This window comes from Capra hircus, chromosome 13 (genome assembly GCF_001704415.2).
Source record: "Capra hircus breed San Clemente chromosome 13, ASM170441v1, whole genome shotgun sequence".
NCBI lineage: Eukaryota > Metazoa > Chordata > Mammalia > Artiodactyla > Bovidae > Capra > Capra hircus.
In genome coordinates this window covers 12,378,929-12,400,672 of record NC_030820.1, presented here as the reverse complement: position 1 = coordinate 12,400,672, position 21,744 = coordinate 12,378,929, and the positions used below count along the sequence as shown (strand labels likewise).

At 49.0% G+C, this 21,744-nt stretch overlaps 1 protein-coding gene across 2 annotated transcripts; it reads right to left on the bottom strand.

The window, feature by feature from the left end:
* GATA3 (GATA binding protein 3) lies at nucleotides 801-21,350 on the bottom strand. 2 transcript variants are annotated; one of them, XM_018056970.1, is made up of 6 exons: nucleotides 21,045-21,350; nucleotides 19,998-20,623; nucleotides 17,147-17,683; nucleotides 11,991-12,133; nucleotides 7,587-7,712; nucleotides 801-2,945 (listed from the first exon to the last, which is right to left on the bottom strand). In XM_018056970.1, the coding sequence occupies exons 2-6, from the start codon at nucleotides 20,236-20,238 to the stop codon at nucleotides 2,661-2,663; spliced, it is 1,332 nt and encodes a 443-aa protein (XP_017912459.1). In that variant the 5' UTR covers nucleotides 20,239-20,623; nucleotides 21,045-21,350; the 3' UTR covers nucleotides 801-2,660. The 2 variants fall into 2 exon arrangements, with proteins under 2 accessions (XP_017912459.1, XP_017912458.1); XM_018056969.1 differs by having other exon boundaries at nucleotides 11,991-12,136; nucleotides 21,045-21,349.

Below are 21,744 nucleotides of genomic sequence, written 5' to 3'. Positions count from 1 at the left end.
TTGAAGAGTTCACACATAGCAAAATCTTTCAACAACTATGCAGTTTGTCTTTTTTGTACTGTGTTGGCTATGAAAATGTTTTCAAGAAATAATCCAAACATGCCCATATATTCCCATGGATGAGCTAAGCGCAACTATTTCAAAAGAGAGGGAGAAAGAGATGGAAAATTAATTAGGGGCACAGTTTACTCAAGAATACTGGAGCAGCGTTTCAGATCTACAATCTTGTTCTGTTTTTCTAGAGAAAACAGAACCCCATCTCAGGGTCACTGTTCTAGTGCGTCTTTTTTAAGTGAAGAAAAGAAAGAACAAGATAATTAAAAACTATGAAAACATATAATGTTCTGATCAAGAAACTGGAGAATATAGTTTTTTTAAATCTTCTGCATCATCTTCCAGAAATATCTTAGAATGTTAAATCCAGGTATTGAATGATATAATGACGTTTCTCTGAAGAAGGAATAGGATCCAAGGTGCCTTTATGGCTACAGCACCTAAGACAAAATGTAACTTGATTGTTGAGTTTGGGAATTTTCTGTGTGTGCCCCCAACTCCCGCCTGCCCTTCTCCCACCCCCAAGAATGTCAAGAATTTGAACTCCCTGTTCTTAAGGTGAAAGGGCATCAGCTCAAATCTGTACGGAGGGAAAAAGTGGCAAACCCTGAGACACTGGAACTCTCCAGCTACAACTGCTCCCAAGTTTATGATGGCAACAGACAGCCGCGGCCCATGGCCTTGGGTGCCTCAGGAGTCACCGGAAACCACGTCCGAATTAGGAGCCAGGCAGATCTTCACGTGCATGTCAGTAATTCTCTACTTCTTTATTTCAACATTGAGCTTTAGCTTTGAAATATTTGCTAAGAAAGCAGAGAGGCAATTAACAGAGATTTTTCAAATGTGTGCCAGGGTTACACATTCTGTCAACAGAGTCAAAGGAAACTATACAACGTAAGTTACAAAACGGTTATTTCATGTTTCGCAAACATTCCAATCCACCCTTCACTGTGGTGTGATTCAACAGTAGAAAAGCAAAACAGACATAATCTCAAGACCCAGCCCAGCTCCTTTCCATCTTGCAGAGAATCATGAGGAATCTCAGCTGCAACCTGCCCACCTGAGAATCTCAACAAGGAAATCCTCCCATTTCTCTGGCGAGAAGATCTCCTTGAGGCCAGACCAGGGGGAGGGAAGAGCAACTCAGAGCGGACCACAGAACTTCCTCCAGCCCCGGAGATGCCTTCCTCTGGGCTGCATCTCGAGCTCCCAAGATGCCCAGTTTCCCAAACACATCGATGTTCCTGTCTAGGGTTTGCATTCTCTCCCAGTGTGTAGCTGAACACAAGTGGGCTCTGTTACCTTGTTTAAACTCTTTTTTTGCTTCAATTACCTAGAGCTACCAGATTCTAGAAGAGCTTGGCCACCACTCTTAATACGATGTTATTTGGTTGTTTCTTAAATATTTTAACTTTATTATTTCTTTATATTATTATTCCAACAGACTGCATGAAAGGCAGTGATCACTAACACAGAACACAACAGGCGCTAACATTCAGCCAGGCTGCTCTCAGGACCCAGGGCTGGCGGGCCTGAGCCGCTGACATGCACGCAGGTAGCTCATACACTGCTACCCTCATAGCACAGGCTGCGGGAGAAGTGACAAAGGACATATGCTCTTGTACCCTTAGAAGCTATTTAATAAATATCATCGAGAAACAAAATGGAAAAAAAAAAAATCAGCCCTGTGGAGCACAACCACCTTAGGTCAACTGAACGTCACCCAGTTTTTTCAACCAAAAATGGAGAGAGAAAGAAAATATTAAAACAGAAACAAAAAAAAAAAAAAAAGCAGTACTTAACACTAGCAGGAAATAAATTTATACAACAATTCAGTCTGTATAATATGATGAAATAAATCTACAACTTTTCTTATTTTGGTGCTTTGAATTATACATACAAACAACAATTACAGGGACATGTTCACAAAGCATGAAGGCCCGGGAAAGTCTAGTTGAACCCTCCAGGGCAACCTGAGAGTGGAACACGTTGCCTGGAGTAACAGAACTTCCTACGCAGAGGCCCACAGCTTTGAACGAATGATTTGCCTACAAATTTTTTCTGTTTTTTTTTTTCCTTTTTTTTTTTTCTTGTAATGCATCAAACGACTGTAACCAGGAAAAGGAAACAAAACTGGCAGTTTGTCCATTTGGATATCAGACCTAGTTTCTTCTTAATCGCCACTCTTTATTTTCCCCCATCGTCCTTCAAAGGCATGGTGTCCTCCGTGCCTTCCTGACAGCGACTGAGAGGCAATCAAGCCTTCTTTCAATGTACAGTATTTCTTACAACATAAGTTATATGCAATGTTCGGTGACTTTTTTTTTTTTTTTTTTTTCACAGCACTAGAGAGACCCTGTTCAATAGGGAATGTGAGTCTGAATGGCTTATTCACAAATGGGATCCAGATTCGGGGAGTGAGAAAACAGACACCACGGTAGGCTGCGTCGTCCGAGTGGCCACAACATCAGGTTGCTTGATGCCTGCAAAAACACACAGATCCATCGGGTTTCGGTTTCATGATACTGCTCCTGCGAAAATGCACGTAGAAGGGGGCCGGAGGGACTCTCGCCTGGAGCCCTGTGAGTGTCGCTCGAGCAGGGACCCTAGCCCATGGCGGTGACCATACTGGAAGGGTGGTGAGGTCCGAAGGAGAGGCTGGACGGCGGGTGCATCGGCGTGGGCGTGGTCAGCATGTGGCTGGAGTGGCTGAAGGGCGAGATGTGACTGAGCGAAGACATGTGTCTGGAGAGGGCAGCGGGGTTGAACGAGCTGCTCTTGGGGAAGTCCTCCAGCGCATCGTGCACCTTTTTGCACTTTTTGGATTTGCTAGACATTTTTCGGTTTCTGGTCTGGATCCCTTCCTTCTTCATAGTCAGGGGTCTGTTAATCTAAACAGAGATCAATTTTTTTTTTTTTTTTACTTTTTTTTGGCTGGCTCTGAGAGGGGGCAGACTTCCACACCCAGGCACAGGTTCCTCTGACCACCCCAGATCAGGGATCTGCTTTCAGGAGGCTCCTTCCTCCCCATACCCCCTGACTCCTTCCCAGAGACCCCAGAGTTCTGCAAGTGAGGGTTCTGCAATGGGAGGGTCTCAGCATCTATCAATTTCAAAAGCCAAGAGGCCCCAGGTAAGATGTTCCTAGCAGGACTTATTCGTTTTGTTCATTTGCACCAATCATTGGGGGGAAAGTTGGTCTCAGGGAACTTTCTGTCCTCAAGGACCATACTCTTGAGCCACCCAAGATGGCTGTATTTCTCTGCTTCACTAAAATCTAATAACTTGTCTTCTTCCTAGAATTACCTTACACGATTTCAGGAGAAGAGAGGCAAGGGAGGGATTTTCAAGGGGGAAATATATCTGGTCTACTGGTCCAAAATCTGACTTAGAACTTTGGCACCACTAGGCAACCGGTCTTAAGGGTTTTGTCTCTCTGCCTTGAGAGGCCCAGACTGCTTCAAAGTAATTTTTGCTTGCCTCTCTTCTAACGGCCTTTTGAAACAAGAGGTGCTGTAAAATCTCCCCCTAAATAGACAGTTAGTGGGAAGCTGCTGCATAACACAACGAGCTCAAGCCAGCACTCTGTGGCCACCCCGGGCTGGGACGGAAGGTGGGAGGGTGGTTCAAGAGGGAGGGGACACACGTATATATTTATGGCTGATTCAGGGTGTTATATGCCAGAAACCAACACAACACTGTAAAGCAATTATCCTCCCATTAGACATAAAAACATTTTTTAAGTCATTTTAAACACAGGGAAAAAAAATCTTCCCCTGAAATTTGTACATTCTGGGGTCGGAATTTAATATAATGCATCTCTGCAAAAATGTAACCTCTTGCCCCTGCCATAGCAACTGTGATGATGAAGTTGCAATGTCTACCTGGTCCTGACGACTCACTTCTAACTAGATGAGCAGCAAAACAACCAATCCACAAGAATTTAATATTCACTTAGGGGGTACAAAGCCCTGTGCTAGCCTGAAAGCACTCTCCTCCTAAAAAGCAAAGCCTAGGCATGAAGGATTTCCCTGGCAGCCCAGTGGTTAGGATTCTGAGCTTCCAATTCAGGGGGCAAGAGTTAGATCCCTGGGCAGGGAGCTAATATCCCATACTCCAAGTGGCAAAAAAAAACAAAAACAAAAACAAATACAATTCCAGGGTAAACAAAAGATTAAGAAAAAAAAAAAAAGACCAAGCATGAAGTTGAGGAAAAAGACCAAGGCAAGCACCTACTCTCACGATCATTGCTCTCGTCTTCAGGGCATCACTCTCTTCCTGATAAGCCCCACGTGTTTTGTTTCAAATACATATTTGCTTAAGGTGGGGGTGGGGGAACTTGACAGAGCAAACTAAGATCATTCCCCTCGAGAAGTCAGAATCAGATTGACCTCAACAGCAGCCACCTGCCCCACACAGCAAACCAACCACACATTCAGTCCCATTTCCAGGGAAATGGGCAAAGAGACTCAAGGCGGGAAGGTCAGGGTCTTAGTATTCCTGACTCCTTGGAGCAGAAACCACTTCCTCCTCCAGGGTCCTCAAGGGTGGAGGAAGGGAAGATTTCATGACTCAAAGATCTGCCTGTTTGCTCCAAAAGCTAGAAAGAGATAGTGAAGGAAGTGAGAACCCAGAAGTCAAGAGGGCCAGGCTGCTGACCACACTTCTGGGAGCAGCGAACGCACGGCTTCTAGGGGCTGAGCTGGTCGGTTGGGGTGCTGACCCCAGGTCTGCCCCTCACACAGGAAGGCCGAGTGAGTGACGGCAGAGAACATCTCAGGGTTTCTTCCTCAAAGTTATAATCAAGATAAAGACGCAGCCTACAGAGGCGATAGGAATCTACTGTCACATCAAATCTCCCCCGAGATATCACCTAGACACATGCTCTTCATGATGATATCTAGATATACAGGGCCAGGTATCTAAATATAATATCTAGTTACACAGATAGCCACACAAAGCCAGATAACTAGTCCCAGCACTGATACTGAGATAGGTAGTTATCTACACACCTAGATAAGGAGACAGGAACTAACTTAGGGCATGCCTGGTATCTCGATGGGCAGAACAAAACACAACAAGATGAGAATGTTCATAGATTAGTATCTCTTATTGTTAAATACACAACAAATCCGCCTCCTTCTGTGAATTCTTACTAAACCAGAGAAGGCAGAAAAACCACTCTGGAGGATGAGCACGCGTCTATCTCCCAGACACTGGGGCCCAGGACAGGGTGAGGGCACTTCCATGGTAGTCCAGTGGCTAAGAATCCACCTTGCAATGCGGGGGATACAGGTTTGAGCCCTGGTTGGAGAACTAACCGACTACACCTGTGAGCCGCAATGAGAGATGGATCTCCCACGATGCAACTAAGACCCAACACAGCCACATAAATGAATAAATATTTTAAAAAGAAAAAGAAGAGAGTGGGAGTAAGCAGTGAAGAAGGGCCCTTGACTTCTCGTGGATTTAATGAGAAACGCATATCTTTCAGAAATAGATGGCTTTTCAATTGGATACAACTGAGATCACATCTCACTGTGGATGAGCAGTCAAAGAAATTTATAGCTGGTTCATTTCTCATAATTCCTTACTTCTGTGAAAATCAGAAAGAAGTACATACACACACACAATCCATTACTCCAAACAGATCTCTGGTGTATTCTACAATAAGAAGGAGCTCACTCTTCCCTGGTCCCCAAGAGTCCTGAGCTCCTAATCTCCCTGGAAGGTCTGTCGCTATTCAGAAATCCATCCGGGCCCTTCTAATTCATCAGCCTCATCCTTGTTTCTCTGAGTCATCATTTTTTCAAGTAAAACAAAATCAGAATAATTTCTGCCCTGTCTACATCATGGGACTCTTTGAGGATCAAATGTTGTCAAACAACAGGAAAGTTCTTTGCAAACCATACATCACACCCCCAAAATCATTTTGTTGACGACCACTGGGTGAGCACAAGAACTCTACGGCCCCAAACCTTCCAGATTCTAATCACAAATCTGCTTCTCTCCATGGCAGTGAGCAAGGAAATTCCCCAAAGCGAAAACAGGCCTGGGGTTTCATCACTGATAAATGTACACAGACCACAATCTAGGGATGCAAGAGACAGAAATGATGGATTGTAATAAGACCCTCGTTCCATCAGCTCCAAGCCTTGAGTATCAAGCGGAGATGACATGCTGGCAGGGAGGTGTATTACAGGGTCCCCAGGAATCAACTCATTCCCAAGAGGTACCAAAGGACTAGACTGCTAAGGTAGTACCCTGGGAAGTTCTCCTGTGATTCAAAACCTCTAACCAGCCAATCTTCCTCCACAATTCACAAGTGTCTCTGGGTAAGGCTCGCTGACTGCCAGGATGGCTCTGAGCAAACCCCTCTGCCTGTCCCCAGTTCACTCCCAGACTCTACCAGTCAGACTGGCCAAGAGACCTCAGGAAAACCAGATGGACCCATAGGGATGAGATGAGAGAGACAGGGAGAGACAAAGACAGAGAGAGAACAAATTCTTTCTCTGGGATTAACATAAACATCAGCCGTCATTAGGGTCACAGCCTGTCAGCCAGAGTTGTACAAGGGGGAAAAAAAAGAAATAGCTGAATTTTTTTTAAAGGTAGAGATATTATAAAATGGGAGGATCCCCAAATTGAAAAATCAAAACTGACACGGCCAAACTCACGTGACTGACTGGCAATTATCATTCTGCTAATATGATCTATAAGGAAAAAGGCATTCTTTTCCCTGGAAAGGATAACCTCGGCAGGCTGCCTCACAGGAGTTCTCCCGGGGAGGACAAACTCAGCAGATGAAATATCTCAGCCATTTCATCTCGTATCTTTTATACAGAGAATCCGTTTAAAATTCACAGCACAGGTTATGCCAAGCTCTCTACCCCACAGTAACTGAATCGCCCTGAGCTCCTGCCTCGTGCATCACAATCCTATTTACCTTTCTCTTCCACTCTCTGGCACACTCTTTCTTTTTTTTTTTTTTTGCAAAAAGTTTAAAATGCAAGAAAACATCAAAATATGTGTGGCAACTTCTTTTTGGTTTGCTAAGGGGAAGATTTTTTTTTTTCCCCTTAAAAACCCAGATGAGGTCCACCACACATTCTGTTTCCAATACAAACTAAGAGGTTGGGATCAATCTATTTTAAACCCTCCAATCTTGACAAGGCTTCGCTGTGCCCAGTCCTTTCCTACACTGGATCCTACTGCCATGATTTTTCTGAGGCTCCTCACTGTGTGATTCAGATGGATCATCAATAAGGACCTACTGCGGAGTGCAGGGAACTCCACTCAATACTCTGTAACAACCTATACAGGTAATAAAACTGAAGAAGAACAGATGCATGTATCCGTATAACTGAATCACTTTCCAGAATACCTGAAACTAACACAACATTGCACATCAACTCTATGCCAATAAAATTTAAAAAAAAAAAAAATCAAGAAGGGAACCAGGGGAGGGGAATGCCCTGCACTGTGCGGCAACCGAAAGAGACTGTCTGGGGGGTGGGACCCCCAGACACTTACATTGTGCAGCTTATAGTAGAGCCCGCAGGCATTGCAGACAGGGTCTCCATTGGCATTTCTTCTCCACAGAGTCGTAGTTGTGGTTTGACAGTTTGCACAGGACGTACCTGCCCTTCTTGCTGCCGACTGGGGAGGGGGTAGACAGGGGAGGATAAAAATCAAAACAAATGTTAAATGGGTTTGCAGAACCACGGAGACCAACTTAAAAAAAAAAAGAAAAAAATTATCACTGAAATCAAAACTAGCAAGTGGCCCACATGAAAGTAATAAAGATCCCCAAAAGCTGTGTCAAGAAGAAAATTACAGCTGACCCACTGGCCTAGGAGTAGATCAGACCATGGGCCGGTGGTCAGTAGGTAGCCTGCTGTCCCCCAGGGTGAAGAATCTGGGAGGATCAGAAAGCTGACCCTACCTCTCTAAATCACAAGTTATCCCCCCTCCTACAAAGTCACCAGATGTTTCATTTTTACGGGTTGCAATAATTTTTGGAATTAACCAGACATGTTTGGGTACCAAGCTCTCTGTAGCTTTCTTCACCAGGCCTCCAGGAGGTCCTTTTGAAGAGCTACTCCCCAGAAAAACAGCTCTCAATAAGGATACTGGTCATCACAACAGACTATCAGCCATGGAAGAGGAAACCCAAGCATCAGAAGTGCCTTCTAGATCCCAAATAAAGAACTGCTGGATGATAAGGAGAGCAGGCAGTGTGAGAATGTCTGTGCAAATATGACTGACACACACATGGGGTGGGCCACAGAGAAAGCGCCACACCAGAACATCCTAAGTGAGCCAGACCCAGCCCATCTGCAGCTATCCTAAATGTACACGGCCCAGACTTTCAGATTCGGTCAACTCGTGGTGACAGCCATCTTCATCCTCTTTAAGTGGTTTCCGGTTAATGAAATAAACTAAGAAGAACAAGGACTTCTGCAATCCCCCAGGAACACGGGCCCCACTTCTGCCTTCAATTCATCTGACCCCCTGGAAAGTTTCCTATACGCTCTCCGCAGAGCCAAATGGTCACAGGTCAGATGTCAGTCCCAAGCTGAATTTTAATTATTTGATTGTGTCACGGCCTTCATTTCCTTTAAAAGGGAGATACTTCTTTCACTTCTTGACGTACTTAAATGCATCAGGGGACTATTCCCTGCATCCATACTCAGAAAAAAAAATAAACTTAAGCTCAAAAACTTTTGAAAGAAAATGAAGGTGGGTCCCTAGTAACCTCTCTCATCTCCTCACTACCCCCTGTAACATAAAAAGAAATTTTCAACTGCAAAATTATTTCTGTCCCTGGACTCAAAAGCATTATCAAAGGCAAGAGAAAGAGAATTTAGCTGCTCTTTATCTGTGATCAAGAAAATTCTGGCATGGTTATGAGAGCATGGAACAAAATGACAGGGATCAGGGTGAGATTTTCCATCAATATTTTATCCGGCAAGAACTTGAGCTAAACACTCAAAGTGGCCAGATATGGAAAACCCAGAGGCAATTCCAAATGAACCAGGGTGATTCCTTTCCTTTCAAAGCTACTAAATTGTCCCAAAGACGCTCCCCTTTTCTACAGGTTTAAAAAGCAGAGCTATGGCACTTTTTTTTGCTTTTTTTTTTTTCCCCCAGTAATTCTTAGTTTCTGTGTTCTGTGGAACTAGAATGGAAACATAGCCCTTCTCCCTCATAACTGAGAAGTTTCTACTTTTGAGTAGTCCATTTGGAAAATAATTCACCGCAGTCCAAGAGTGCTGTCTCTCATTCCACAAGCCTCTGTCCACCTGCCTTTATGAAACATGATCATTTAAGACTTAACTGGTATTCTTGTACACTTTGGGGAAGAAAATGAAGTTATGAAATTGATGCTTAAGGATTTTGACAATTACATTACCATGCAATGATTATTATCATCCTGGACTGGTTTTCTACACTTTAAAAGAAATACTTGGATATAACAGACTAATATCTACTCAAGCACTGGATTTCTCAGCCCAACAACTGGAAAGGGATGGTTCAAGCACAAAACACCAGCCAACAAAATAAAGAGTTCGGAGTAACGAGGCTCGTGGTATAGCCCTTTGCAGTGTCTTGACGATATCATGAATCTAAGCAAGCTCAGACTTTCAGTGAACTTATACAGAAGCTCTGAAAGTCACACTGTTTGGTTCACTAGCAGAAGACAAAGTATATTAATAAAGCAAGCTAGAGATTTACGAAAATCCTCCACCACTAGGAAAAAAAATTTCTATGGGTCTTCCTTTCTCCTATTTCCGCATGGCCTGAGTTTATTTGGTGTTAGGTATGCATCTACCAAGAGGTGGAGTGGTCTTCAGTGCAAAGCAGAAAATGCAAATTGGAGAGACAGAGCCGGAAGGAGAGACAGGGAAATATAGGAAAGAAAAAAAGAAGTTCTAGATACTCAGAAGTCTAATACATCCAAGTGCTAAAAATATATGCATATATATCCTGAATGGGCCCCCAGTGTCTCTCTGGAGCATATGAATTCTATGGAACTAAAAATATAAAACCACCCAGAAGAGATGAGTAAGAAAGAAAAGACAGCTTCACACGTGACAGCAAAGGAACTCTACAATTATAAGCGATTATTACTCAGAGTTCTAGAGATTTCTTACAAAAGATGAATGCGGACAAAGCTATATAAAATGCAAGTCTAGCCCTCCTAGGCAATCCGCCCCAGACAGAAGAAACCTCGAGAAAATGTCAAATGCATTCTTGCTCATCAACCAAACAACCACGGGGTCTGAGACTTTACTGCTCTCTATTTCTTCTTTACCTTTTAAAAAGAGCCCGATTATCATGATATCATGATTTATTTTAAAAAGAAAGTTTTTGTTGTTAGTTTTCTTTCTGTTTTTTCTTTTCTTTTCTCCCCCCTTCTCTCTTTTTTCCTAAGGCCAGGTTTGGAGTGATTCAGAACATTCTTTTGTGGTGTGATCATATTAATTCTGCACTAACACCTCCAGTCATTTTTTTTTTTTTTTTCAAACAACGTCTTGTTCTGATACGTTCAAACATCTTGATGTTTAAGTTGGGGAAGCTGAGTTGTTGTTTATGAGTTATCTCCAGAGCTCAGATATCCGGCAGCTTTTTCCTAGGAAGTTAGCTTTGCACATGAGAGAAAGGAAAAAAAAAAAGTACCAAAGAGCAGGAGGACAAGTCGGGGGAAGGTTGAGAAAGCTGGAGACGGGGGCAAAGATCAGAAAGAATAAAGCCTGGAGACCTAGGATGGCCAAAAATTAAAGTCACATGGGCATGGCCATCCCTAGAAAGATTTTCCTTCTTCTGAAAAGGATGTGAAAGGTGTTGATTTGCACTAAAATCTGATGAGGAAAACAAATTATTCTTTAAAAAGAATGCAGAGGATTTGGAGGGGTCCACCTTACAATCTGAGGGATGCTACTTCATCCATTCATCGGCACGGGGAAATTCCCCTCCTCCCCTCTCCACCTGGTGAATGTCATCACCACAAAAAGCATTTTGATCTCTTGACTGTGGTTAGAGTTATCATTCGCCAAGCCTGCTTTTATTTGTCTGTTACATACACTTGCTATTCAATCTGGCCTGAGGTTCCAAAGACAAGTTTGCAAACGAACCTCTCCGGCTAGTTTTCCTTATACGTGCTTGCTTGTGCCAGGTTTTCTCAAGTATTCCTAGGGGTCAAGAGGTTTAAGAAAGGGAAAAAAGAGGGGGAGAGAGGAAACGGCCACCGGGCTGGCGGGAGTTCAAAGGGAAAATCAGACTAGACGCTAGGAGAGACCAGGGAGCAGGACGGAAATCAGTTTTCTCCTGTGTTTACCTGTGGCAATTCCTCAATTCTACAGACCATGGGAGAAGGAAAACTCCACAAAGGCCACCGGCTGCTGCTTGTGCAATGCAGCTAATGGGCCTCATTCATCTTACAGCTCTGGCCACATGAGATCTCGTCGGGGGCACTAAGGCAACACTGAGACCATCATCAGTTCCTGGGAGACCCCTTCTACGACTCCAGAAACAAGTTCTGGGTGGCACCTGCGAGCCTCCACCCCCCTACTAACCTTCTCTGTGAAGCTGTGGCTATCAACACACTTCCAATCAGTCACCCCGGTCCCGTTAAAGCAATCATTCTATCAGCGAAGATATTTAAGATTGGATAAATCAGAAGTCAGCATCCTTAAAAACGTGGTAAGTGACTTAAGAACCATGGAGGGGGCGATAGAGAGAGAGAACACTTTCCTGTATATCTAATTTGAAAAAAAGAAAAAACAAAGACAAGGGGAAAGCTACCCCAAGCCAGCTGACACGATTTTGAGCTGTCCTGCCAATTTCCTGCAGAAAGCGCTCCTTCCTGAAGAGGGGAAATTAAAGACACAAAATGGAGAGTGTCAGGTCAGGGCTGCCCCAGGGACAACTCACCAGCCTTCGCTTGGGCTTGATGAGGGGCCGGTTCTGTCCGTTCATCTTGTGGTAGAGCCCGCAGGCATTACACAGGTAATGCCCGGTTCCATCTCGTCGCCAGAGAGGGGTGGATGTCGCCCCGCAGTTCACACACTCCCGGCCTTCTGAAAACAACATCACACATAAGTCACTTATGGAAGGCAGACACACGAAAAAGCTGCCAGCAGAATTAGGGAATGACAGCTAAACAGACAACTCTTTTTTTTTCTTCTCTTTTTCTTCTTTTGCGGAACTTTCTCCCCTCCAGCTCCCTTGGAAAAGAATGACTGTACAGCCCTCTCATGTCCTGACCATTCCCATGTACACATACATGCATGTACGTACGCACAGGCACACACATGTACACACACACGTACACACACACACACACACACACACACACACACACAGCTCCCTGGCCCAAGAAGTGACACAGGAATCAGAAGCAACAGACACCTGTCCAGGGCCGGCCCCACTCGATGGGGAAGATGAAGCACAGCCCAGGAGGAAGGCGGATTTCAACCTGAAACAGTTCCCTGGGAAAATCCTGAGCCCCAGACAATGGCAAAAGCTAAATACCCCTTTCATTTCCCTCAGAGGAGAACAAACATGATCCATTCCCATCACCACGCCTGTCTATACAGATCGATTAAATAATGACGATCAGGGTGAGGCCAAAGGGGAGATTCATCAATGGCTAGATTGAGAAAACAGATAACAAACAGATGAACAGATAGATCGATTGGCTGACTGATTTTTAGCAGCGAGGACTTTAGGTTTTACTTCCAATAAAACTGTCAACGTCCCTGGCTAGCAAGGAAAAGATGAAGACCCCACAGGGCCCACTCCTTCCCCACCATCTCTCTTTCTAGAAAAGGCCCAGGTTTTCTGCGGGTTCCCAGCCCGAGACTCCAGTCTGAAGGGTTGGAGAGACACACAGAGGCTTCTTGAAGGCCAGGGAGCTGGAGATGGGGGGAAGGAGACAGAACCAAGGAAAGTGTTAACAGGTGAGGAGTGGATCAGGAGGATGGGCCAGTTTGGGGAGGGGGAAGGGAGGCCCTCAGGTCGGCTCATTAACCAAGGCCTGCCTGCAGTTGCTCTTTTTCCAAAAAAACAAACAAACAAAATCAACAAAAAAACCAGCCAGGCCAGGTTGGAACTAGGCTCACTCTAGGGGCTGGAGAGTGACCGGGCCCACCTTTGGAGGGGAAGCCCCCGGGGGAAGCCCTCCAGATGCTATTGTAGGAACTGCCTGCCAGCTCTTCTGAACTTCTGCAGGGGGAGGAAGTGGAGGAAGGTTTCTGGGAGAACTTGCCCAACTCCTGGGGGGCTCATTCCCCTGAGGAAGACACACCAGCCTCACAGCCCTCCCAGACGGAGCCAACCAGAGCCGGTCTGTTCAAGAACAGGATGATCTCCCAGTGGGGAGGCTTGGGGATGGTGGGAAAGATGAGTCCCTAACAGTTGTTTTTAAAGATTAATCAGCTGACCCCAAACTACCAGGAAGACGGGGTGGGGTGGGGGAGGGAAGGCCAGCCCAGGGCCCGGGCCCTGCTCAGGTTTAGGAAAGCCCCAGACCCAGCATGAGGGTGGCAGGGAATGGACACCCCCAGAGCCTGGGCTCTTCTCCAGAAACGGGCTCTGGGGAAGGAAATGGACTTTTGGAAATGAAAGTGGCTCTGGCCTCCTTTTACAAGCTGGAGGTACTCTGAGGAGTTTCGTCCACTTTGTTTTTCTCAAACAAAAAAAAAATGTGAAGGAGCTATGAGATTTCACTTTCCTTGTTCCCCCTTCCAAAAAGGGTCTGAACCCGGGGTCTACAGCCAGCCTTCCACGCAGCCCCGCAATGAGCCACACGAGCGTGGCCCTAAGCAGGCCAGGAGGGCTTGCAAGGCACCCAGCAGACTCTGGGCTGAGTCACAAGCAGACGCCTCTGCTCTGGGGTCAAAAGCTGGAGGGATGCGGCCACTGAAGGTGCGGAGGCAGAGGAAGGAGGGAAGGGCAAGTGGGCGAGGAGCGGCCACAGGCAGCTAGGGGCCCCCAAGCCCTTCTGCCCCCTGCAGGGCAGGCCTAGCCTCTCCTGGGGGCAGCCGTGCCCACTGTCCAGCCCACACCTACTCCTCCACCTTCAGAGACAGGGGCCTCGGGCTCCCCGTTGTCTCACCCCCCAGACCTTTGCGGGTGTCTCCTGGACCCCAAGCCTCCTCCATCACCAGCAGCTTGGGCTGGACTGCCCCGCTCCCGGGCACCTGGGCCACCTGGGCCGGGGATGTCCCCGCCTGACACCATCAGTCTGATTTCCTTTCCTTTGTCAGGTGGCGGGGAGGATGACAGCTTCCTTTTCTGAGGGACTTTGAAAGCCAGCAACGGTTGCCTCTCCAGCGAGGCTCTGCACACTAGAGCAATTTTCTGTCTTGATTCACTCGGCAAGTTCGCGATTGCCTCGCATTGGTTTTCTCTTATTCTTTTTTTTCCCTTCTCTCCTTGTTGCCTCTAATCTGTGACTTCAGCAAACAACGAGTTTTCCTTAGGTAGGCCCTGACTGTCCCCTGCTCTCTTTCTCCACGCTCACTGCCTGGTGTGAGCTGCTCAGATAGACACCTCGCGCTAAGGTGACAACCGCAGGCCTCTTAGCATTCAACAGCCATTTTCAGACACCCCTCTGCCTCTGACTATAAGCCTGAGCCTGGAGTTAGATGGAAAGGGGTACGGAAATTGCAGAGGAAAAAGGGAGGAGTGGCACGCCCCACGATGGAAGGGAGCCGGGGAGAGCTAAGAATTGGTGCATCCCCCTCCCCTGCTGAAGAAAAACGGCTTATAGTCTCTTGTTTGCAAAGACACATCCCAGCCCGACAGCCTGGGCGTTAGAAAAGCAATAGGTGTTCTAAACCACAGCTCAACCGTCTCTCCAAAACGCGACAACCCTCTCTTCTCTGGGCTCCTCCTTCAGGCAATTGTGAAGAAGAGGTTAAATTAAAAAAAAAAAAAAGAAAAGCAACCACGAAAACCAAGAGAGTCCCCTTCTCAGGAATTCCCACCCCTTCCACCCTCCTTAGGAGTCTGGAAACTTCCTCTGCACACTCCACACTCCCAAAAGTCCCAACTCCCTCGCTGCCCAGGTGTGCGGCCCAGGATTTTTTTTTTTTTTCAAACTGTGAGAAAGGAATAGGGAGGAGGAAGTCAAAAGCCAAATTTAAATCGGCTCCTCTCCTCTCTCCCCAACCCAAAAAAAGAAAATAGGTATATAGGTGCCCCTGGTTCTGGTTGAGGGAAACCACAACCCTCTCCCCCCCCTCCCCAATGTCCCGAGTCTCCAGGAAAGTGACAAAGACAGGCAGGAGGTGCACAGGACAGAGTGGGGGTGGGGGGGAATCAAACTCCGAAATGAGGGCAGAGGACCAAAGGCATTTGGAAAAGTCACTCTGTCCTCTCCCCCCACACAAACCACCACCCCAGCCTCAGAGACCACGATCTTCCCCCCAACTCTTCAGCCCTACCAGAAGAGAGAACTTTAAAAAAAAAAAGCCCAGTCTGACCTCAAAACTGCACAGGTTTGGCTCTTACTGCCAGCAGCCGGCCAGCCTTGATCAACAACCTCCCCCCTCCCCGCTTCGGGGGACCCTCCGCTCCCCGCTTTCCTGCCTGTCCTCCCTTCCTCCCGCCGCCTCCCTCTCCCTCGGCCGACTTTCATGTACTGAACATGCAGGTCTGAGTTTTTCTGTCAGCCTAACCGCATCCGGGCTCTAGTGAAGTTCCTGGCTCGGGATAAACAATGCAACTGTCGCGTGCAGCAGTCTGAAAATAATTGGATTAGCTGAAACATATCAACTAAATAGAGACAGTCCTGCCCAGGCAGTCGGAGTGAATGTCACCCTGGAAAAAAACCCTGGAAACTGATCTCATGGTCACTGGGGCGCCCAGAGCCCTCTCTCGGAAGTTTTCTAAACCCGGGTTTTGCAAGCTCTGTTTCAAGACTGGTTGTCTCATCCAGAAAAGACAAGCGATTTCCACCACTTCAGTGTCTACAGAGTCTGTAGAGAGATTGGCTGGGGGGGTAGCCAGTTAGGACAGACCAGGACAGACAGCCACCCTGAAATGGATATTTCCCAAGGAGACATGCCAATCTTCCCAAAACCATCTTGGAAAAAAAAGAATACAGTGAAAAGGCATCTCAAAGAACCCCCGACTGATTCAGCCACTTCGACATGGGTAGTGGATTATTTTATTTTTAAACCATAAAAAAATATTTTGTGTGGGCTCTGCCTTTCCTTTCATGCCAGCCTCTACACCAAGAGAATACACGTGCAGCTCAATTTGGGGGGGGGGGTTGGGTGGGCAGGGTGCTCTTCTGTAAGCAGATGAGCAGAAGAAGCAGAGACAGGCACCTGGGGAATCTTTTTCCGTCCTTCCTAACCTCTCTGGCTTCAGATCAATCGGGGAGTAGGTCGTCAGACGCCTTCCTGCCCCTGCCTAGTAATGGGCTCCCGAAGATACTGCAGGTAACAAGCCCTTCTGGTCTTCACTGAACTGCTTCCCCAGAGCGGAGCTCCCCTCTCTACCCAGAAGTCAGGATTCGAGCCCCCTTTGCCACGCAGAGAATGTGTGTCCTGATTTTGCCAGGGTCCCGCCCCCGACGAAAAATATACACATACTTTATTTATACATGTCTGTGTCAAGGGCTGTCCTCCGGTGACTGCCTGACCCCCTCTGAGCTGAGCAGAGGGAGAGAGCCAGGACACAGAGGCCAAGGGGGTCAGAGGAGGGACCTGTTTTGTTTGGGTTTCAGGAGGTTTCGTTTTAGCATTAAACACTAAAGACTCATTCCCTCGCCTTCCATTTGGGCTTGCAAACTGACTAAAGGTTACCGCCAGCACCCACCAGTACCCCCGCAGGACAAGCAGGAGATGGGGGTTTGTTTTTGTTTATCTTTTTCCTTCTCCAGCTCTAAGGGGGCCTTTTCAACCAGATCCCACTTGCCCTCTGCGCTGAAGACAGGACCGAGACAAGACACACCTCCTTCTCTCCCCATGGAAGAACTGGGAAGGCGGGCTCTCTCATCCTTGCCTGGGATTTCAGATTGTGGAGGGGGCTGGGGGGCAAAGGAGAAGGGTCTCTGGGGGAGAGAAGGTTCCTACCTGTGCTGGATCTCGCCTTGGGCCTCGACTTGCATCCGAAGCCAGTGGGGGAGCCCCCAAGGAGGCTGCTGGGCGGGAAGAGTCCAGAGCTGTACTCGGGGACGTAGGGCGGGTAGGTGGTGATGGGGTGGTGGGCTGAGGCCGCCGCCCCTCCCAGGGTGGCCATGCTGCCGCGGGGGTGCGCCGACTCCAGCTTCATGCTGTCGGGCAGCGGCACCTGGTACTTGATGCACTCTTTCTCGTCCTGGCGGCCGGAGCCGGCCGAGCCCGGGGTGGACAGGGAGGGGTCTGGGGAGACATCCTTCGGCGGGGTGGGCGGGAAAGTGAAGAGGTGCGGGCTGGAGTGCCCCGCCGACAGGGAGGAGGATGAGGCCGGTGGGTAGACCGACAGGGGCCCCGGGGAGCCGTGGTGGATGGATGTCTTGGAGAAAGGGCTGAGGTTCCAGGGCGAAGCAGTGTGATGGCTGCCCAGGGCCTTGCCACCATCCAGCCAGGGCAGGGATCCGTGCAGCAGAGGTGGCCGGCATACCTGGCTCCCTGTAGGGAAGGGAAGGGGCCAGAGAGAGACACAGGCAGGTGAGAGCAGCCCCCAAAGGCACCGGGGGCGTTCACGCCCTCCACCCCTGCCTCTCCTGTAGCAGGACAACCTCAACAAAGACTGGCCCCAGCAGTACCTGGGCCAGCACACCCTCTTCACCCCTGTCTCCCACACCAAGGTCCCACCAGACCCAGGGAATCAAGGGCCTGCGTCTGACCCTCGAGACCTGCTGCGATGGAGCAAGAAGGGGCCCTGGCTTTCTTGGCCTCTCCAGATACACTTTCTAAATCACAGCCCCGAGGTCCCTCTCTGGAACCTGACTTGATTTATTGGTTTCCTTCAATGACCCAGTGGCCCCCAGCCCAGACCTAATCCCAGGCAGCCTGATAAGAGGGTGGGCTGTGAAGGATGAGGCCTAAAGGGGTGCGCCCGGCCGCAGGACCGCTCAAAACCAGAAGAACACACGGACCCAGCGGCCCAGGCCCAGAGCAGGGAGGATAAGGCTTGGAAGAGAGGGGAAGGACCATTTTAGGGTGACTTCCATGTACCCTTACTTCACTGCTGGCTTATAAATGACCAGGCCTGAAATGAGACTTGCAGGAAAATTAATTGCTCAGGCTTATGGAGAAAGTTTCCAAGGCTAGACCCTGGTATGGCACTTTTGTCTGCCTTTGTCACCTCCCAAATCCTACTGAGAAAAAAACAGGCCCATCTCAACCCCAAGGTTGTGATTCCACCAGTGTAATGTAAGAATTTTCACCTGAGCCCCAGAGACACAAAATTCCAGTTTCTGTGTCTATTTCGCAGTAAACTGAGTCCTCCTTTAAAATACAGAGCGGTAAGGCCGCCCTAACTCAGACCAAAAGACACTCTGAGAGGGTAAGTCTAAACGGCAAGTGCAAATCCACACACTTATTGATCTTTTAATCCAGTACCTGTCTCAGCGTTTGACATTCTATTTAACCATTAAGAACAATACTGAAACTAAAATCTTCAGAGAGAGGAAGGGGAGGGGAGACTAGGGGGAAGGAGAGTTCTCTGAGCACGGAGGGTCACGCTTCACATTATGCAGGAAGTCCTATAGTAAATAATATTAAGGCTGCATTTACCTCATTTCCACTTAACTGCTGATGTGCACAGAACGAGGGCAAAGAGCACCCCCTCTGCAGAAACAATTGTTTAAAGCCTGGTGACAGCAGGGTGAGAACGCCAGCTCCCACAGGGGCTCTGTCATCAGCCCCAGCCCTGCGACCTAAGCAGGGGAACCAGGGCAGATCTCCAGGAGAGCAATGCACAGTTCCTCCACTTAAAATGTTGCTCCTGCTTTTTCTTTGGGAACCCACTTACAGATGGAAAGTTTAAGAGCTTTCCCCCTCAGCTACGTAGGGCTGGGTTTCTCTTTACCATTTCAGAATTCCCCCGAACTTCTCAAGATGAAAAGAGAAAGAAAAAAGTAAATACTGGGATCGCATTCATAGAAGGAAACCCTGATAGATCCTAAATCTTCTTTGGGACCCTATGGGTCAGCTGTAGGCAGGAGGAGAGAGAAAGGCAAGAGTTGCCGGGAGCAGGCAAGGAGGCAACCAAAAAGCACAGACGCAGGAAAATTCTGTGCAGGCGGGAATCTAGGAAACCCCAAATGTCTCAAACTTAAAATGGTAGTCTTTCCATCAAAACCGGGTCAAGCACCAGAATTCCCTTCCTCGGAGCCTAGGAGTTAGGAGATATGCCTAAAAACCAAATGCACTAGTTTTAGGGAAAGGCCGAAACACAGCGAGGGGAATAAATACATTCCTTGGGCCCTTCTGGAAATGTGCTGGAGAAACACACCGAGGCACGCCGGCAGAAGCCCCCGAGAGAGAACCACGGGATAAATGTGGGAGCGAAGCCCCTAGAAAGAACTAAGCCCCAGCCAAGTTTGGCCCGCGCCGGATGCCCGGCCTGGGGAGCGGTGACCGGCGGAGGCGGAGGTTCGGCTCTCCAGGCGCTCCGGACCTCCAAGGCCCCCGAAGCCGCGACCGCGCGGGGAGAGAGGGCTGCCGCGCGGCGCCCGCCAGGTGAGCGCCAGGCCCCCGGGCCGCAGCCGCGTAAAGGCGCCTGCTGCGACTGTTTTGAAAAACAGACTCTAGAGACGATCGAGACGCCTTCCTCGCCCATTTCCGGGCCCCAGTTTTTTAAATGGAGCAGCAGCGGCACTTGTGGGGGGCTTTGGCCGGCTCTCCCCACCCCCTGGTCCCTCCCTGCCTCCCCGACCCGGGGAGCCGGGACAGCCGGTCGGGGGAGGGGTGGTCCTCGCACCCGGGGAGCACTCACCGTGGTGGGTCGGAGGATACCTCTGCACGGTGGCCCTCACCGAGTTTCCGTAGTACGACGGGACGTGGTTGCCTTGACCGTCGATGTTAAAAAGTACATCCACCTCCTCGGGCAGAGGGTACTGCGCCGGGTCCATGTAGGAGTGGCCGAGGCCCGGGTGGTGAGTGTCCGGGTGCTGCCCGTTGAGGACAGCGGGGTGGTGATGGCTCACCCAGCGAGGCTGGTCCGCCGTCACCTCCATGGCCCCGGCTGCGCTCGCGCCCTCTCGCCGGGCCCGGAACCCGCGCGCGGAGAGAGAGGGCGGTCGGAGGCTCCGAGGCTCCGCAGGTGCTCCTGCCGTCGGAGGGGCGGGGGTCGTTTAAGGATTTGTTTTCAGTGGGGGAGTAAGAAAGCTGGGAAGGAAAGGTGAGCAAATGAGGTGTTTTTTTTTTTTTTTATATAAATCTTTGCGGGGTAGTTTAGCAAAGAGAAGAGGAAGAAAAAAAAATTCCCAAAATTAGGTACGGGAAGACAAAAAAGGGCCAAATTGTAAAAGAGAAGCGAGGACTGGCTAGAATTCTGCAAGTGAGGCTCCTTGGCACCGGGGGCTCCTCGGCGGCTCCAAGACTGAGTCTTTCCTGGGCCACCTGCAAAGGAGAGAAGGGGAGACCTGGATGAGATCCCTAAGTACTTAGCACCTGAGTTGATGAAGTGGCATCTCCTCCCCCCGAGCTGTCCTGCCCCGCGCCCGCGCCCCCGGGACACGCTAACTCGCGCGCACTAGCGCACGCCCCCTCCGGAGCTCGGGAAACCGGGAGGCAGCGAAGGACCCGACGACTCCCAAGCGCATCCCCAGCTGCCTGGGTCTCCCGGGATCCCGGGACTGACTGAGCGGTTCCCACTTGAACGACAGCTCCCTCCCTCCGGGGACCCAGGTCCCAGGACCGACTTTTCAGCCTCCAGAAACTCTCCGAAAGAGGAGGGTTGAGTTTTCCGTGTTTTAAAGTCCTCCCAAATGGAGAGACAAAATAAATCAAAGTTTAAAAAAAAAAAGTCGCCAGTACCAACCTGGGTAGCGAGGAGCAGAGAGGAAGAGAAGGAGGCGTGCGACCGGGAGAGCAGAAACTGCCCGGTCAGATTGCGTGGCTCGCTCTGCCTCGCGCGCTCGCCGTCCCTCTCTCTCTCTTTTCCTCTCTCTCTCTCTCTCTCTTTTTTTTTTTTTTTTTTTTTTTTTACAGGGAATGCATTCTTTCTGAAAGTATCAAGACGGCGCCAGGCAGCTCAGTGTTCGCAGACAGCTGTGGCGCGACGGAACTTAAGGAGGTTCTAGTGTCATCCGCGCCGCCGGGGGAGGAGCCTGGCGCTGGCGAGGAGGGGACAGGATCCCAGCACAAGGAAACTGCAACCCAAACCCGCTCAGGACTTCACCCCCCCACCCCACCCCCCACCTCTCCTCCCGCCCCTCCACTGACCGGAAAGGGGCGCCGCGGAGGGCGGCCCGGGCGGAGGGGCCGCGGAGAGGGTGGGCTAGGCGCGCCAGGGGGTTCGGGGCGGAGGGGGTGGGCAGGAGGGAATACGCGCTCTGGCCCTTTAAATGTGGCTCAGGCTCCTGCCAATTCATTCCGGCTCGATGGATTATTCCGTACCGGGGACACCGGTCTGCCCCATTCATGAAGTTTATTTCTACAGACTGCCCTTCTTTTTCAGACGTTTTAAATGAGCAAACCTTTTTTTTTTTTTTTTTTTTGCATTCATTCCAAGGTATTGG